This window comes from Passer montanus, unplaced genomic scaffold (assembly GCF_014805655.1).
Source record: "Passer montanus isolate IOZ18808 unplaced genomic scaffold, ASM1480565v1 scaffold1, whole genome shotgun sequence".
Lineage (NCBI taxonomy): Eukaryota > Metazoa > Chordata > Aves > Passeriformes > Passeridae > Passer > Passer montanus.
The window spans coordinates 12,549,269-12,566,079 of NW_024356504.1; the positions used below are offsets into that span (position 1 = coordinate 12,549,269).

Consider the following 16,811-nt stretch of genomic DNA (forward strand, 5'->3'; position numbering starts at 1 on the left):
TTCCCAATTTGTTCTCTAAGTTGCCCAAATCATAAGAGTTCCTGATCCATTTCTATATCCATATACCTTTATGCATCGCAGTGACTCCCAACCACAGTTGTTCCCAAAAGTGCACAGCTAGGAAACAGCAAAAATACTTCTGCTACCTTATCCTACCTTTCTCTTAACCTCATCCTAAAGACAAAATTTCTACTGTGATTCTCAGAAAAAAATGCTTGAAAACATTTTCTTTTAGTAAGCACAACATCTAAAGTTGTAGATACAAAATAAATCTTGAAATGCAGAGTGGGCCAAAAGTTCCTCTCCTCTGCATGCTAGCAGGAAAATAGGGAAGTCTGACTTTCTGAGCCATGCACAGAAAGGCACAAAACTAACAGCCTGCTACCTACAGAGGTGGATGGCCAGCAGCAGTGGTGGTTGTCACTGGGTGCATGAAGGGTGACCAACACCGCTGTGTGGACCAGGAAAATGCAATAGCTGGGTCAGTGTCTCAGAAAACAAGGGAGAACAATAACATCCCTGTATATTTTCAGATTTTTTAGATGGATGCTCATCTTTAGAAAGTAAAAGTTTGCATTTATTTTGTACAAAAAAATCCTTTTTTATTTTTTATTAACTGAACACTGAAAATTATCCCATCAAATCTGTTCCTCTTCTGCAGCTATTTATTCAGGTCATTTGTTCTAAGTCATGATCTCAGGCCTTTGATCCCAGCCATAACCTGATTAAATCTTCTTTGCCGCTTATTTCTGCCGTAAACCTTGTGTGCATTGTAGATGAGAAGCCCCTGGAAAGTCCCCACAAAGCTGAGAACAGACAGACTCCACCTCATCAGCAGCTTTGGGCTGCGTTGCTTCCTGACGCTGAATTTGGGATATCATCTCAGAGCTTGATACTTCCAGGTTCGCTGAGGTATGCAAGCAGAATCCCTAACATTGGATATTGCCAATAAATTGGAGTACAAAGACTTTTAATTTAAAGTAAAAGAATATTCTAAGTCATGTAAGGCTTCATTTATTATGGTCTCAATCCAAATTTGCTCAATCTATATTAGTTTCTTTTCGTACTTACTCTTCATGCTAGCAGGCTTACCTCTTATGTACCTGAAATCTGACAACTATCTAAAGGTTCACATGACCTAGGAATGATATTTCTGGTGTTTAATATTCAGGAACACCAGAAGGATTCTTTCTGAAAAGGTAAGAAGGTAAAATTTCTGCTGCTGCCCTGTTAGTCATGTGGGATGAAAATTATGTTGAGGAGCAAAATTAATTACTTTAACTATTGTTTCAAAAGCACATCTTAAAGATGGAATTATACGTATGGGATAGATCATGGCTATAAGAGGTGTGAGCTACCATTCAGTTAAATGTGAAAATGCATCAGAACAGCACTGTGAGGCTTTCTATCTGGAAAGAACAGATATTCAGAATACCTACAGAAACAGTGGCTACTTTACCCTTTAAAATTATTGTAGAACAAATAGCAGAATGGCTCTTCCCCTCTCACCATATCCAGGAGCACAGCTGATGTAGCCTTTATCCCTGCAGGCTCCTGGAGTGCCTGTGTCACTGACATGGCACCTCTGGAACATACACACCATGTGTCAGGGTGTAGCTAAGTTATGGAAGAAGGAAAAAAGCCAGTGTGGGCTCTTTTCTGCATCTTGTCCTTAACCATCCACCCCCCCTAACCTTCCAGAATCTAGTCTGGGTTGAGGATATGGTCTTTCATTATTGCTATGTATATGTAAATTTGCTTAATTCTTGTCCAATTGAAAAAATGTAAAGGTGAAGTTGGGTGCTGCTCTTACAGGTTGATCAACCACTTGCTCTGATGTAGCACAAAGAAAACCCTCGTGGAAGGAAAGATGAAAGGAAGAGCCCTTCACTGGTGAAAGCAAAAGTATAAAGAGAAGAGGAAACAGTTATTCCTGCTGTTTGGGAAGACTAGAATGAGAATTAAGTGACTGAACCACAGCAGGAAATACTTGGTAGGTAACTGTGGGGATAGCTGGGCTGACATGAGGCAGCCAATGCAAGTGGTAGGGTCAGTGTGCACTGTTGCATTCAATAACAGTGATTTAGAAATAAACAAATCAATCCACCACAGCTGCTGGGGATTTGATTCACAGCACTGCTGGATGGCTCTTTCAGGTCACCCTGGGTAAAGATGAGTAAGCCTGACCTGAAAATATTGGTTTGTATATGTGTGTGGGACTGCTGATGCATCATCCCACTGCCTTCTAGCCCAAAGCTACCTTCCAGCTTTCTGACCCACACAAGTATTCAGCAGCCAGAATTCAGGATCTCTGGGCACAAATTCCATGCAACTGGGACATAAGAAACAGCTCTGCTTAAATTTGTGTTTTCCCTCTGGACAGAAGAAGTTGTTTCAAAATTAGTGAAGCTGAATCATCCAATTCATCTACTACATCAGCTAGTGGGACATAGGCACCTGACTTGTCCTGGGTACCTAAAATCCAAATCCAGGGTAAAGGATGTGAAGGTCCAGAATCATTACATAAAGAGCACAAAAATAGAAGGATATATGCAAAAATAGAAAACTTTTTTCTTTTGTTTCTTTGACACTCCTTTTGGGTGTGTGTTTGTTGGTTTTAGCCCTTGAAGTCACAGACCCAGATGATAGGATGCCTGATGATTACTCGGGCAGTACTTCGAGGATGTTTCTGTGATGCACCTTTGGGTGGTCCCATTGCCCCCGTGGGTCTGGAGCTGGACCCCAGGTGGGCACAGCCTGTGGGGAGAAGCAGCAGCCCTCCCTGCGATGCAGGAGGCAGTAGTGTCACAAACTCCCCTTTCTTCCTCTTGTGTAACATGGTAGTGGAAACATCAACTTCCTGCACAGCAACTGCCTGGTTTAAAGCACTGAGATCTGACTGACTGGCAGGACAGCTTTTGGCAGGCTTACAAATATCTGTTCCTAACTCCATGTGGATCTGCTGAAGTAGATCTGTGTCCAAATCTGGTTCAAGAGCTGTGGGATACACTGCAAAGCCTATGATGCTTAAAGCAAAACCATGAGCTATGAGAAAGGGCAGGAATGGTTGACCCCAGTTCTACCAGGATCATAAAAAAAATTTTAAAATTTCCTTTTTGAAATTTGATGCATTTAACCCATTTAGATAACAATCTCAAAATGAAGAAAATTATATCTGATGTGGACATTCTTGTCTTTTTAGAAAAGATATTTAAACAGAGCCCTAACACAGCTTGGAGGTTTTCTGTCTCCCTCTTGGGACAGAGGAACATTCATGGGATGCTGAAAAAAGCTAAAAATCTCATACTGGAGCATGTTCCCAAATATAAGGACACCCAGTACAGATGCAGAACTTAACCAAAGGTGCACAGTGCTATGTCAGGGTCAGTGTTTATTGTTTTTATGATTGTGTTTTTAAGCAGTCATTCTTTTGATCCATACTAACTGCTGGTCAGGGAAAGAAAAATAAAGCTTACACAGAAAATAACAAAATATTCTGGCTGGAGGCCAAAACTTCACAAGAGAATACTGAAGCCTAATATGTTTTGTTTGACGTCTTTGTTTCTGATAGATGTTGACTGAATTCAGGAGGATGACGGCACTTTGAACAAAACCAGCTGGGTAAGTCAGTTTGCTAATTATTAACTCTCTAGGGAAGAGACTGGATTGGAAATGTGCATTCCAAACATTCTGGGAAAATATAAAACCTAATGTAGATCTCTTTGGAAAATAAATACTTTGTGACTGTGGTTTGTATTTTTAGGGGGGAGGGAGGAGACAGTTTGTGATATATGACTCAATTTCTCAAAATGGATAATAATTCAGGCTTAGACTTCTTTTCTGCCTCTAGTAGGATTCAATAGTCCTGAGACTGAAACATTAAGGAATGACTACAGGGAATGAAGAGATGTACATTTATTGTGATAGAAATGACAGGGAAGGGGGGGGAAAGGCTGTTGTCAGCCTCTTGACCATTTTTCAACAAGAAAAGGGGGGGGTGGTTAAAAACTGTTAAGCAGAAAAAAGTGTCAAATTTCATACCGTGCCTTACAAAATATTATTCAGAAGCTACTGTGATAAATATTCAGACACCTAAATGTAAAAATAAAAATCCTGAAAAGTAAGAAAAATATTATAATAGTCTTAAACAGTAGACTCTGTTGTGACATATTTATATCTCATTCCATCCAGATGCTCTAATCCTTCCTTTGTAACCTGGCCAGAGATGGCTGTATAGCAAGTACAGGGGTTTTCTTTCCTCCATTTCAGGAGTTCTAGGAGTAAAAGAAGAGTTAGATATGAGTACTACACCAAAATTCAGTGCAGTTCAGTGCTTAACTAGTGCCAGTCTTAGCTAAAATTATAGCCTGACATGGAAACAGAAAAAAGATAGTAAGGGGGGGCAGGGAATTGAATCCTGGTAGAAACATAAAACAACCAAAGATCAAAGATTAAAAGAAATTTAGGAATAATTTTCACAATTTGCTTAACATTGGAGCTATTTTCCTGCTTGGCATGCTGGTTGCAGCACAGAGACATCCCCTGTTACAAGTAAGTGCCAAAATAGATGTAGTAGGATGCATTATTGTTTAAAACAAATAGGTCCTATGGGATGCTGAACTGATTTTTGTTTTCTTCCTGATAGTTCAGTGTAATGCCATTAGGTGTCAGTTAAAGAAATACCTTAGTGTAGAGAATCTTTTTAAAGTTAAACTCCTTGACAATTAGTTTGACATCATAACTGTGAATATTTTTGCCTTTTTAATGTTGTACTCTCTCCAGCAGAGAAAGTGGTAGATAGCAAAGTACCTTCTAAACTTGTTCATTCTCTGACTATTTACAGTTCTTTAGTTGCTTTGGTATTTGATGTGTGTACTGACAGATGTTACAGATGATGAACTGGAGTAATTATGGAGAGTGCCATTTCCAGAGTGCTGCAACAGCCCACTGTCCCTCCAAGGACTGATTTAAAATTGCAACTGGTTATGTAAAGTGAACACTTGGAGTATTTTTGACAGAAAGCTAATTAAATTTGTGTGTCCCAGAGTGACCACGAATGAGAGTCCTAATTTGTTACCACACACTTCAGGATTAGAGGGAAAATCCACACATTTGCACAAGAATTAATGTAAAAGGGACCCAGCCTTGACTGAGTGTCATCTGTATGAGATGCCTTCAGTTGTGGGTCCTGCTGCTTTCATCCTGCCTGTGTGAGAGTAAGAACAGGCCTCCAGCCAAGTAAACAAACCCAAGAGGTGGAATATTCAGGATGATTAGGCATTCTCTGCTGTTTCTTTGCTTGGGTAGGTACAATGCTAGTAAGTAGCCAAATGACAGGAGGGGTTAGTCATTGAGTCCATGAATAAACCAGATTTTATATCTCTGTTTCACAGAAAAACTGGACTAAGTGAAAGGAAAACTGTGCCTTTTACTGTTGAGCTGTTTGTTGGCAGGTACATGTAAAAGAATTTGCCCAATGCCAGGAGTAGGGCAGCAGATCCAGGCTTTGTTTCCAGGCTTCACTATTACTGTGTCATGTTGGCCAACTCACCTGGATTTTGCTTTGAGTTTTCCACATATAAAATGGAGAAAAAACCTTATTCTTTGGCAATGCTCTTTTGAGAAAGATTGCCAAGTACCACGCAAGCTGCAAAACCAAGACTGTTACTAAAGGGAAACCCCCTTGCAGCAACAGTGTGAAGTACCTCATTCCATCACTGTTTCCAGTCTGCTTCCAAGGCCAGACAGATATATTTTGTCAGAAAATTGTTGGTAAAATCTAATTTTTGAAGGTTTTTTTCCCAACTAAACTTGAAGTAACTTTAGTTCTAAATTCAGGCTAATAATTGCTAATAGCAATATCAGGAAGGGGCTAAAATGGTGGTGTAAAGAAATGGATAAATTAAGTCTATTTTCAGTTATGTGTTGGGTTAAAAAATTGAGACTATCACCTGTACTTTTTTATTAGCATTCTTATGGTGTTATGTTACAGCATTAGCAATCTGTCAAAATCCATGGTACTGTTTATAAAAATAAACTAATTGAAGACAAAGTGATCTCTAGCACTATTTGTGTTTGCTCATGCTTTGTTTTCATGTCCAACACTTGTGTTGGAACTTGTTTTGTTAGAATAATAAAATATACTTGGACTTGGAATCTCACTAACCTTTGTTTTTAAAGTCAAGACTCTTGGCTTCCCTTTTGCTTGTTTCTAATTTGCCATGTCTGTCACGTCCTCTCTTGCAGGGCTCATGGTTATAAAAGTGTGAGGGAGTAAAGGTTAAAGATATGTACTAGGTTTAATGAATACGGTTATTCTTGCCATAAGGATTGACTTTTGAATTTAGTGTTTGGTTCATCCTATTTTTAAAGTAGGATCTCAGTTGCGTTCCGTATTTGTGCCTGAGTTAAAGTTAAAATCAATATACTTTTAGCACTCTATCTCTCTGAAGACTTCAGGTTGTCAGCTCAAGGGCTAGATTTGTAAAGGAAACACAGTCCAGCCACCGGACTTTATACCAATAAGTAAATATTCAACAGATCACAATGAGAACAGGAATGAGACTCTGCTCCACTAGTAGCAGTACTTTTTAATGGGGAAAGAGAATAGGGATACATAAATTTCACTTTGTACTCTAGCAAATATTTTAGTGCTTTGAATGAAGTGCATCAACTCCATAGGAAACACTGAGCACTTACTTTAGCTTGGTAGTTATTGAATTAATGTGGATTCAGGTTCAGAAAAAGGGATTGCATTTGACTTTTCAGTAGCAAACATGTTCAAACTGTTTTTGTGATTAAAAAGGGGACAACAGCATTTTCTCTTTCACTGTCTGGGAACTTTCCTAGGGCACCAGCTCCCTGACAGTTTAGAGAACAGTGAGAAGCTGAATAGCTCTGCATTTCTGCAATGTCTGGATATCTGCAAGTGTATTGGTAGAAAAAGGGAGACTAGAGAAAATGTGAGCCTGCTGCTGAGTGGGGTTTTGGTAACACAGGATGCAGACAAGTCAGAGATAGTCACTGCCTGGTTCACCAGTCTGTAGGATTTGTTTTCAAAAATCCCAGGACCCTGAGACCAGTGGGAGCATCTGGAGCAATGCAGGCTTATCCTCATCAGAGTACATCAAAACATTTCAAGAAACTGGACACAAACAAGTCTGTGGGACCCAGTAGGCTGCATCCACAAGTGCTGAGGGAGCTGGCAGATGTCATTGCAAAGCCAGTCTCATGTATCTTTGAAAGGTCACAGTGATCAGAGGAGGACTAGAAATTCAGTGCAGATGCCATAGCTTCCTTCAAAATATGAGAGAAGAGGGAGGATGTGGAGAACTATGGGCCAGTCAACCTTGTCTCAATACCCAGAGAAGTGTTAGAGCAAATAATTCTGGAAACTATTTCATAATATATTAAGGACATGGAGATGGTTTGGAGTAATCAATATGGATATATGAAGGGGAAAATTATGCCTGATCAGCCTGATAGCCTTCTGTGATTAAATGACTAGCTTGGTAGACAAGGAGAGAGCAGAGGATGTTAATCATCTTAACTTCAGAAAGGCTTTCATCACTGGCTGTATCCTCATTAACCAGCTGCTGACTAGATAAGTAGATAGTGAAGTGGATTGAAAACAGGCTCCAATGCCAGGCTCAAGAGATTATAATCAGTGGTGCAAAATCCAGCTGGAGACCAGTCGCTAGTGATGTACTCTTGAGGTCGATACTGGGGCCAATACTGTTGAACACCCTCATTAATGATCCTGGATGATAGAACAAGTACACCCTCAGCAAGTTTGACTTAAAGACCGGGAGGAGTGGCTGATACACCAGATGGTTCTGCTGTTGTTCAGAGGGATCTCGGCAAGCTGGATGGATCAGTTGAGAGGAATCTCGTGGAATGTAACAAAGGGAAAGGCCAAATCCTGCACTTTCTGAGTAATGTCCTCACTCACATTACTAGGGGCTGAGGACCAACTGGCTGGGCAAGAAATTATCTGGGAGCCCTGGTGAAACCAGCTTGAACATGTGCCAGCAGTATGCTGTGTCCTTCTGGCACAGCTGGCCAAAATATTCTGGGCTGCATTAGGAACATTGCCAGTAGGTTGAGGCAGGTGATAATTTCTCCCTACTTGGCATTAAGACACATCTGGAGTGCTAGATATCCATATCTGGATTTCCCAGTGTAGGAAAAATATGGTTTCACTGGACTGAATCCAGCAAAGAGAGCCACAAAGATGATTATGGGACTGGAGTGTTTGTCATGAGGAGTGGCTGAGAGCTGGAGGAGAGAAGCCTCAGGGAGATCTTATCAATGTATCTAAAGATCTAAAGTTAGGGAGAATAAAGAAGATGAAGCGAGACTCTTCTCAATTCAGTGAAAGAACAAGAGGCAATAGGCACAAAGTGATCCATAGGATATTTTTTTAACAGCAACAACAAAAAAATGTGGGTTATTTTTTTGCTATTGTGGCCATCAGAGAGATGTCCAGAGACATTGTGGAGTCTTCATCCATGGGGATATTCCAAAATGCAAGTGGCACCAACCCACGGCAATCTGCTCTAGCTGACTCTGCTATAAGCAAGAGGGTGCACTAAATGATCTCTTCAGATCCTGTGACTCTTTGACTTAGGTACTTTAATTTATTTCAACAGCATCTGAGTATTTCTACCAGGTTCACTGTTTATAGAGATTTCTGATGCTTCCCAAGTTTTGCAGTTTTGGATGCTGATGGGACTTAAATTGTGGGCCACACATTCCTGCTGGGTCATTCAAATACTGCCTGTGCTAGATCCAGCCCAGTTTGCATGGTCAAACTGTTTCAGTTTGAAATAAAACCAAATCTTAAGAAACTTATAGACTTCATAGGATGAAGTGATGCTGCTTAATAGAATATATATAAAAATAGATGGCTTAGTACTACGGGCATATTACTACCTCCAAAAAAGAGCAAGAAATGTCTACGCATTCGTTAAAGTAACAGGACTATTTAGGTATGCATCAATTAAATAGATCACTAATTAGAAATCTACACACACTTCATTACTGTGAACTCTTGTTTGGTTTTTGGTTGTTTTGGTTGTGTTGGTTTTTTGTGATTTATTTGGGTATATTGAGAATTAAGACATATACAAATCAAAAAGTGATAATAGTACTGTTTAGGTATTTTGCTGAATATGCAGTGTTACTATAATTTTCTTTTTTCTCTTTTTAACATTTAAAAATATAACTAGAGTTACTCATACAGCATTGTAAATTATGTCTTCCAGAAACTGCCACAGAGAGCAGTATTACTCTTTGACAGCCTCAGGAAAGGAAAGAGAGTGGGCTTTGCTTTTGCAAAGCCAGGAGCAGGCTCAGCTTGGAAACAACTAATGATCTCTACAATAGAAATATGTCACACGCAGAGGTGATCTCTGAAGTGGCAAAATCCTGAAGCCTTTACAGCTTCAAATCTACTCTGGAGTTTTGCCTGGAGGCTCATTACTGGTTAGTCTGGCAGAGCACTGCAGGTCTGAGTCATGAGGGATCTGTGCTGCTCTGTGCTATCTTCATCTTTCTCATTCTCCCTCGCACTCTGTGTCAAGCACACAAAACCAGCTCACCAGCAGTACTTGTGCAGTGATGACAGCCTGATAGCAGCACCCTTGTAGTCTCTCCCTGATTCACCCATGGTGTCAAGCACACATAGAAGTCCTATAAACTCATTTATATGCACTGTCCACCCACCAACTTTATCTCAAGTTGTGTGAGTGTTGAGTCACAGACAGGTAGTTCTTGTTCAAGTCCCAGCTGTGGGTAATAACAAAAGCTATTTCAGTCTTACAGAAATAATGACTAAGGTACAAATAATTTCCTTACAACAAAGGCCCCTTAAATCAATAGAAAATTGCAAAAAGCAAGTTCTTGTGAGGAGGACCTGCTGATTTGTTCACGCAGCAGGAGCTTTCATGCAGATAAAGAAATAACTGGTGGACCATATCAACCAGGTAACTCTTGTCTTCATGCTTGCAAACCTCATCAAAAAACTGTCTAGAGGCCTAGATGGTAAATACTATATTTAGAGAAGATACATTGGCACTGCCCAAATAGATCACGTTTATCCAGGTGCACATGAATTTTATTCTGTATTGCAGTTTCTACTGCTTTGCCTGCTGCTGATGTTAGGCTTGCCAGCCTTTAGTGTTTTCCATCATGTCACCTCATTTACCCTCTGGAATCTTCTTTATAGAGATTGTTGTCACACTGCCACTCTCCAGACCACAGGCACATGGAAAGTGTGTGAAGATAAAGCCAGGTCCATTTGTTGGCCTTCACTCAGTGATCAACACTGCCTTAAAAACTCAGATGTCTGCAGATTTGTTACTCTGCCTAGTTTGGTTTATAGCCTTTCCCAGTTAGCACACTTTCAGGAAGAATCTCTGCTGAATCTCAAAAGGAGAGTCAAAAAAGAGAGTCAGCAAAAAGAAAGGTTTGAGTATGGGGATCATCGGCTTATTCCAGTGAACATATGTAAACTGATCATTTAGCTTCTCTGGAAATGTTTTGTCCTCTCCTCTTTCTTCACCCTGCAATTGTTCTTTGATTTGTCAGACTCCAGTGGGTTTCTTGGTCTTGATGACCTAAGAAAAGATTTAATATTAGTCTGGATTTGTTTTGTGAGTTGCTGCTCAGTTTTTTATTGTAGTTTCACTGTGCTTTTCATTAACATGTTGGTTTGTGATCCTTTCTGTGGTTTTGCATTTGGAGAAGACTTAAACTTCTGATTTCTAATAATAATCTACCCAGTGGTGAGGTTATTGTGCCAACTTCCTTTTGCCAGTTCTCAAGACTTTACTAGATGGCACACACTGATGCTGTGCTGTGCCTCCTTCAGGGAGCTCAGATCCACTGGTAAGAATTTGCTGTTCCTAGCTGCTACCTTTTGTTTCCTCTTCACAACCTCTCTCATTGCTGTGTCTCTCTCCCTTTTGAAACTGGGTGCAACTGCTGTGAGTCCTTGGCCTTTGTCAAGCCTCTGGGAATTCTGAATGTAAACACAGGAACAGAAACCATGAGCTGAAGATGTAGGTCAAGATCTTGCACATAAATGAGGACCAAATGAGGGGCTGCATCTATTCTGTGGCTTCCCTGTCCCACTGCTCTGTGAAGCAATATTGATGGAGTCTAACACAGTGTGTGTTACATAACAATGCTGCAGTGTCCAGGCAGCATGGAGGTTACATAAAGTACAGTGCTGGTTACATTTCCCACCCTCTTTGCCCATCTGATCATTCTCAGCATGCTCTCTCTGTCCTTCTGGTCAGGCAGGCAAGTGGCAGACTCAGGACTACATGTGCTTAAAGGTGACATTTTGGTGCTTTGGCATTCTGTGCCACCTGCTGGGTTCCCATATTTTTTACTTGATCTGCTTACAAGATCTTATTAATAAGTTCATTATCCCACTACCAGCAGAGGTTAGTCCTACATTTTCTGTATGTTTTATATTCTGCTACTAAAATGTCCAGCATGTGTGTAGCATGTCATTGCCTTTGTCTGAGACCAGACATTTGATTTCCCTCCACTTACTCATTAGATGTTTAGCATTGTTATAGAGGTATGTGTTGTTCTGGTGTTTGTTTTGTCCTTAATTTCCCATTTGAAATGTATTTTATTTGTTTTCTTATTTTTCTTATTTAATTATTTTTTATTTGTATTCTTATTTTTACTCTCTGGCCTCTCCTGCACTCAGAAAGGCACAATTTCCAAACCTTTGCTTATGACATATTGAACTGTGTGTTCCCCACTCCTGCTGCTCCTCAGTTTAAATCTTAATCAATCACAATTTTTAAACATCAGCAGTTTAGCCCTCAGTGAGTTCACCATTTCTGTACAGACCCTTTTTATCTCGGAAGTACTCCCAAGCTCAGATCAATCTGGAATTTTGCCCTGTAAACCATTCTCTCATCTGCTTGTTGAAAGTTTGCTCCTTCCTGGTCATACATAAAGCAGTGTGGGCATTTTAGAGATTGCTATTAGTCAGGGATAAATTTTGCCTCCAAAACATGTGAGACCCAAAACTATGGGCTCTTCCTCAGCACTCTTAGGAAATTGTTCTGCTTTGCATATTTAAAGAACAAAACCAAAACAAACAAAAAAACCAACCAAACAAAAAACCCCCAAAAACCCAAACAACCCCCCCAAAAAAAAAAAAAACCACCAACACCTTTCAAATTTAAAATTGAAAGCTCTTCTACCTGAATTAATTTTTATTTGCTTCAAAAAACTTTTTCCAAATTATAACTGATTTTCTTTTAAACCATTCCTTCAATGATGTTTTCTGCAACAAATATAATGCAGCACAAAATATCATCTTGTTTGCCAGTTCCCACAATCATAATTTGAGTAATAATCCCACACTGACACAGTGACAAGGGAGAACAGCTTTTGAGGAGATTGAGCATACAAACTCTGCCAGTAGACCTACTAAACCAAGGCACACTTTCTGTTGAAAATGCACAGTACAGATGTCAGAGACCCTTTTTTTAAGTGCTACAGAAGAGTGTCATTTACCAGTTTACAATTTCAAGCAGTTGTCTCAATGTTAAAGTACTGCTTGTATTATTTTGTCGTTGCTCCAGAAGCACACAGAGATCCTAGCAGGAGTCAAAGCCAAAGCAACACCATGAGAAAGACATTCCTTGCCATCAACACACATGCAATGTGGATGTGTCCACGCTCCTTTCTTTGTCTTATTTCCCAAACCTGTTTCTAGTATTTCAGTGGGCCTGAATATGAACATTTGAATATGCATCAGGGCAGAGCTGAAGGAGCACTACAGAAGTTGCTACTGTCACATTTGAGTGAAAAAGGAACTTGACATTAGAAAAAAGGTCTGTAATTCCTTTTATTATTTCTGAAAGTTATCTACCACATGCAGTAGAAGAAACAAAACAGTCTCTAAAATGCCATAATAACATCTAGGTATTTATTATGAATGGTGACAATTAAAGAGAATCACATGTAAGCGTCCCTAGCAATAATAAACCCTTCGAGCACAATAAAAGCCTCAAAACTTTGGAACTCATGCCAAAGATGCATACAGAGATTGCAGAAGAGATGTAAGAAATATACATAAACTCAGCTGAGAGAGCATTTGATTCATCTTAAATTTACTGTGCAATAGGACAGTTTTATAATGCGCTGAAAGGTTAGGCCACTGCAACTGGGAACAGGAAATCTAGAGCAACAAGGGAGAAAAGCATCTTTCTTTGTGTTCCCTTTTTGCTAAAAGCAAAACATTCTTTGATGTTTAAAAATATTTTAGTTCTCAATACCCATTTAAAAAAACAAGGCAGCAAACAATGTAAGTGTCCATGAAGAAAAGACCATCCAGATGGAGTTAATGCAAAGCTTAATTGAAGTTACTGCTTAAAGACCTCTCTGGATACAATCTCTCTTTATCCAAATTGGTTGCTTTTTAGTGACTTTTTCCATAAGCATGCATGGGATCAACTCCATCAAACTAAACTTGTGTATCTGTCAAAAAATAATCATTTGGCTTTTAGCTGCATTTATGGTAAAAGTTGCAATTGTACAAATCTCTTCTCCATTAAACTATCTTTAAACATACAGATATTTTAGATTATTAGTAGGCACTTTACTCAAACCAGAGCCATGTTCTAATATTAAATTTAGCAGCAGAGTGTAGGTTGCACTAAAATCTGCGTCTGCTGGCTGCTTTGTGGGTACCATCACTTTCTTGGAGAGAGTCCTCTCCCTCAGGAAATAACTGCTCCTGTAATTCTTGTAAGCCTTAATGTGGCTGTTGGGTTGATTTCTTTTTTTTTTTTTTTTGTGGGTTTTTTGTTTTGTTGGTTGGGTTTTTTGGATTTTGTTTGGGTTTTTGTTTGTTTGTTTGGGGTTTTTTTTTGCTTTCTCCTGTAAGGACTTAGGTATTGTAAACACCCATGTTGCAAGGTTAAAGAGGAAATAAATAAGTAGTGATGCCTGTTCAGATGTCCCAGTTTCAAAGTCCTTGCTGGAGGAAGCAGACAAAAGCAGAAGTTACCACCTCCAGAACCTCTTCCTATTCTCTTGAGATGCTGTAGGCAGCAAATCCTTTTCCACCATTCCCTTTGTGCTCACTGGCACATGTGGATGCACTCAACTTAGCCAGAAAAACTGGATTGCAATGTGTTGGGTGTAAAAGGAGGATGGTTGCTCATGCAAAGTATCTGTTTCATGTGGTGAGCAGAACAGAGGTGGGGTGGAGATTTATGGATAGACAGGTGTTGACACTTTCTACAGGCATTGCTATTGTTAAAAACATATGAGCATAAGGGCAAAAAAATTATCCTTTGATAAGCAACAAAGACTCCTGCTAGAAATACAAGGCTCCTAGTCATGGTGTTGGCACCTTGAAAGGCTTTTTGTTTGGAAAGGCAAAGTAGTCTTCTTGGAAGGAAAAGGCTGCTGTGCATTACTGGGAGCTCTGTGGTTGGGCCCTCCTGTATCTGAAATTCTGTATTTGGTTATCTCTACAGGCATGGTTGAAATTTGCTCAGCCATTAGCTCTGCTTTGAAGTGAGCTGTAGGTATTCATGGGGATATATAATGCTTGTGACTTGCAATACAGAAACTGCTCGCTGATTATGCTGAGTGACAATGCGCAGCTCACATTAAATCAGAAACCTCATTAATAAAGGATAAATCCTACAAGAATTAGGCTTTGGCATTGTTACAACTTTGATAAGCTTTAATACAAACCCACTTTTTCAATAAGAGAAAACTGTATTAGAGTTCCAGAGGTTATGATATGATATACACCAAATCTCTTTTTTTCCTGCATGTTCTTTCAAACATTTTGGTTGCTTGGTGGGCTCACCAGGACTGTACATTTTGTATCTCCTCTTACATTAATGTAAAACAGAATTTAAGTGTAGGACATATACATGGACCAAAAACTGAAACTAAGAGGCACCAATGCAAAATGCAATTTTTCCTATTCTTGGGCATCCTTTAATTTTTGAGCCAGGATCAGGGTTTGAGTCTATACTATCAAAGATAATATTTTATAAAGCAATAAAAAAATGAGCTGAAATCAGAAGTGTGTATGTGAAAGCATATGTTACATATGTTAAGATATCTTACAGAACCTCCCTTCTTTTAGTATACATTTGCTGATATATGTGTGGTAAGTAGGATGCTGGTAATTTCAGAATTGCTGGTATGCATTCAGTAAATATGCACTGCATGCTATTAGTTTCAAAGTGAAACTCTATTACTAACCATTCCCAAACTGGGACAGTCAGTGCATTAATAATAACACACATTTGGAAAGATTGATGGGAACACAGGCTTCACACCTGCTTTTTGTTTTATTTAAAAAGAGCCACACCATCCCACCACATATTTAATCTTAGTTTCAATAGCTTGCTTTTACATCAGACTCACCAGTGGGGAATTTCTGCTTCCCATTCTCTGTGTGGAGACTTTAAAGCTTTGCTCTTCCTGAAAATGAATTATTTCTGGTAACACAGATTTGATTTTGCTACATCTACAGACTCCTCTCTTCCTGGACCTAACTTCTGATTTTTCAATAGCTCCTGCCTTGGCAGCCATGTGCAGTTTCCAGCAGGAGAGAACATTTGTTAACTTGCAGGTGACTGTTTTTGTTCACTGCATTTCCACTCAATTCCCAGCCTGGCATACCCTCAAATCCTGCGTCCTCAGGAGTACACATTCCTATATGATGGGCAGACACAGGAAGCAAATAAAACAGACTGCACATTGCATTTCCCATCTTTATGTAAATTTAGTATTTCTTTCCATGAAGAATGGCTCTTCCAAGTCTAATCAAAATGAATTTTCCTAGGAAAAAAAAGTTTTTTTCTTGTGACTTCGCAAATCATTTTTTTAAGCAGCTGGAGCCTGAGGAATACAGCCTGTCAGGTAAGCATTGACTCAGACAGCATGTAGCTATAAACTTGATGTCATTTCACATCATTTCCACCAGTTTTCCCTTTTTTCTCTTTTCCTCCCTCAGGCCAGCTGGTCCTCGCCGTGTACTCACAGTACTCGTGTAACACAAGTTACTTTTGGTTTCTGTGACTTCCTGCTGCCCCCCGAGCCCTGCGCAGCGCCGTCCCCTCCCCGCCCGTGCCCGGCCGGGACGGGGCGCACGGCGGCGGTCTCGGCCGCGGCGGTGGCACACGGCCCCGCGGCCCGGGGATCCCGCATCGCACCGCGGCGCGCGTTATTCGTGCCGGTTTGAATATTTTACCTCCCTGTGCTTGCTAATTTTTAGATTATTCTATTCACCTTTTGCCTTTTCTTCACTTCTAGCAGTTTAGTAGTTACGCGTTCCCCTTTTTCCCCAACTGAGCTTCTAAGTTTTTTGGGTTTGTTTGTGGGTTTGCTTGTTTTTTTTTGGTTTTTTTTTTGGTTTTTTTTTTTTTTTTTTTTACTTTTAACTTTTATGACCATCTGACAATTCGATCTGCTTTTCCAGTCTTTCTTCGGGTTGTCCGCTTTTTTTTTTTTTTTTTTACTTTTAACTTTTATGACCATCTGACAATTCGATCTGCTTTTCCAGTCTTTCTTCGGGTTGTCCGCTTTTTTTTTTTTTTTTTTATTCCTTTATCTTTTCACAGTTTACTTTTGTCCCTTCACCTTCCCTCTCTCGTTTTGGCTCGCGGCTCCCCAGCCCCGCTCGGGCCGGGCCGGCCCCGCCTCGCCCCAACCTCGGGGGCCGCTTTCCTCCTGGCAACAAGTGACGCGCGCGGGGCGGCCAATGGGCGGCGCCGGCGGCGCGGCGGGCGCGGCGCTGGGGC

The 16,811-nt window shown here is 40.1% G+C and overlaps 1 protein-coding gene across 1 annotated transcript in view; it reads left to right on the forward strand.

The window, feature by feature from the left end:
• Nucleotides 1-16,811, forward strand: part of LY75 (lymphocyte antigen 75) — a 61,681-nt gene that overhangs the window by 332 nt on the left and 44,538 nt on the right. Inside the window, exons 2-4 of the mRNA XM_039701295.1 lie at nt 777-912; nt 15,903-15,930; nt 16,025-16,246. Of these exons, the coding sequence (XP_039557229.1) occupies nt 777-912; nt 15,903-15,930; nt 16,025-16,246 (386 nt within the window). The remainder of the gene's footprint in view (nt 1-776; nt 913-15,902; nt 15,931-16,024; nt 16,247-16,811) is intronic.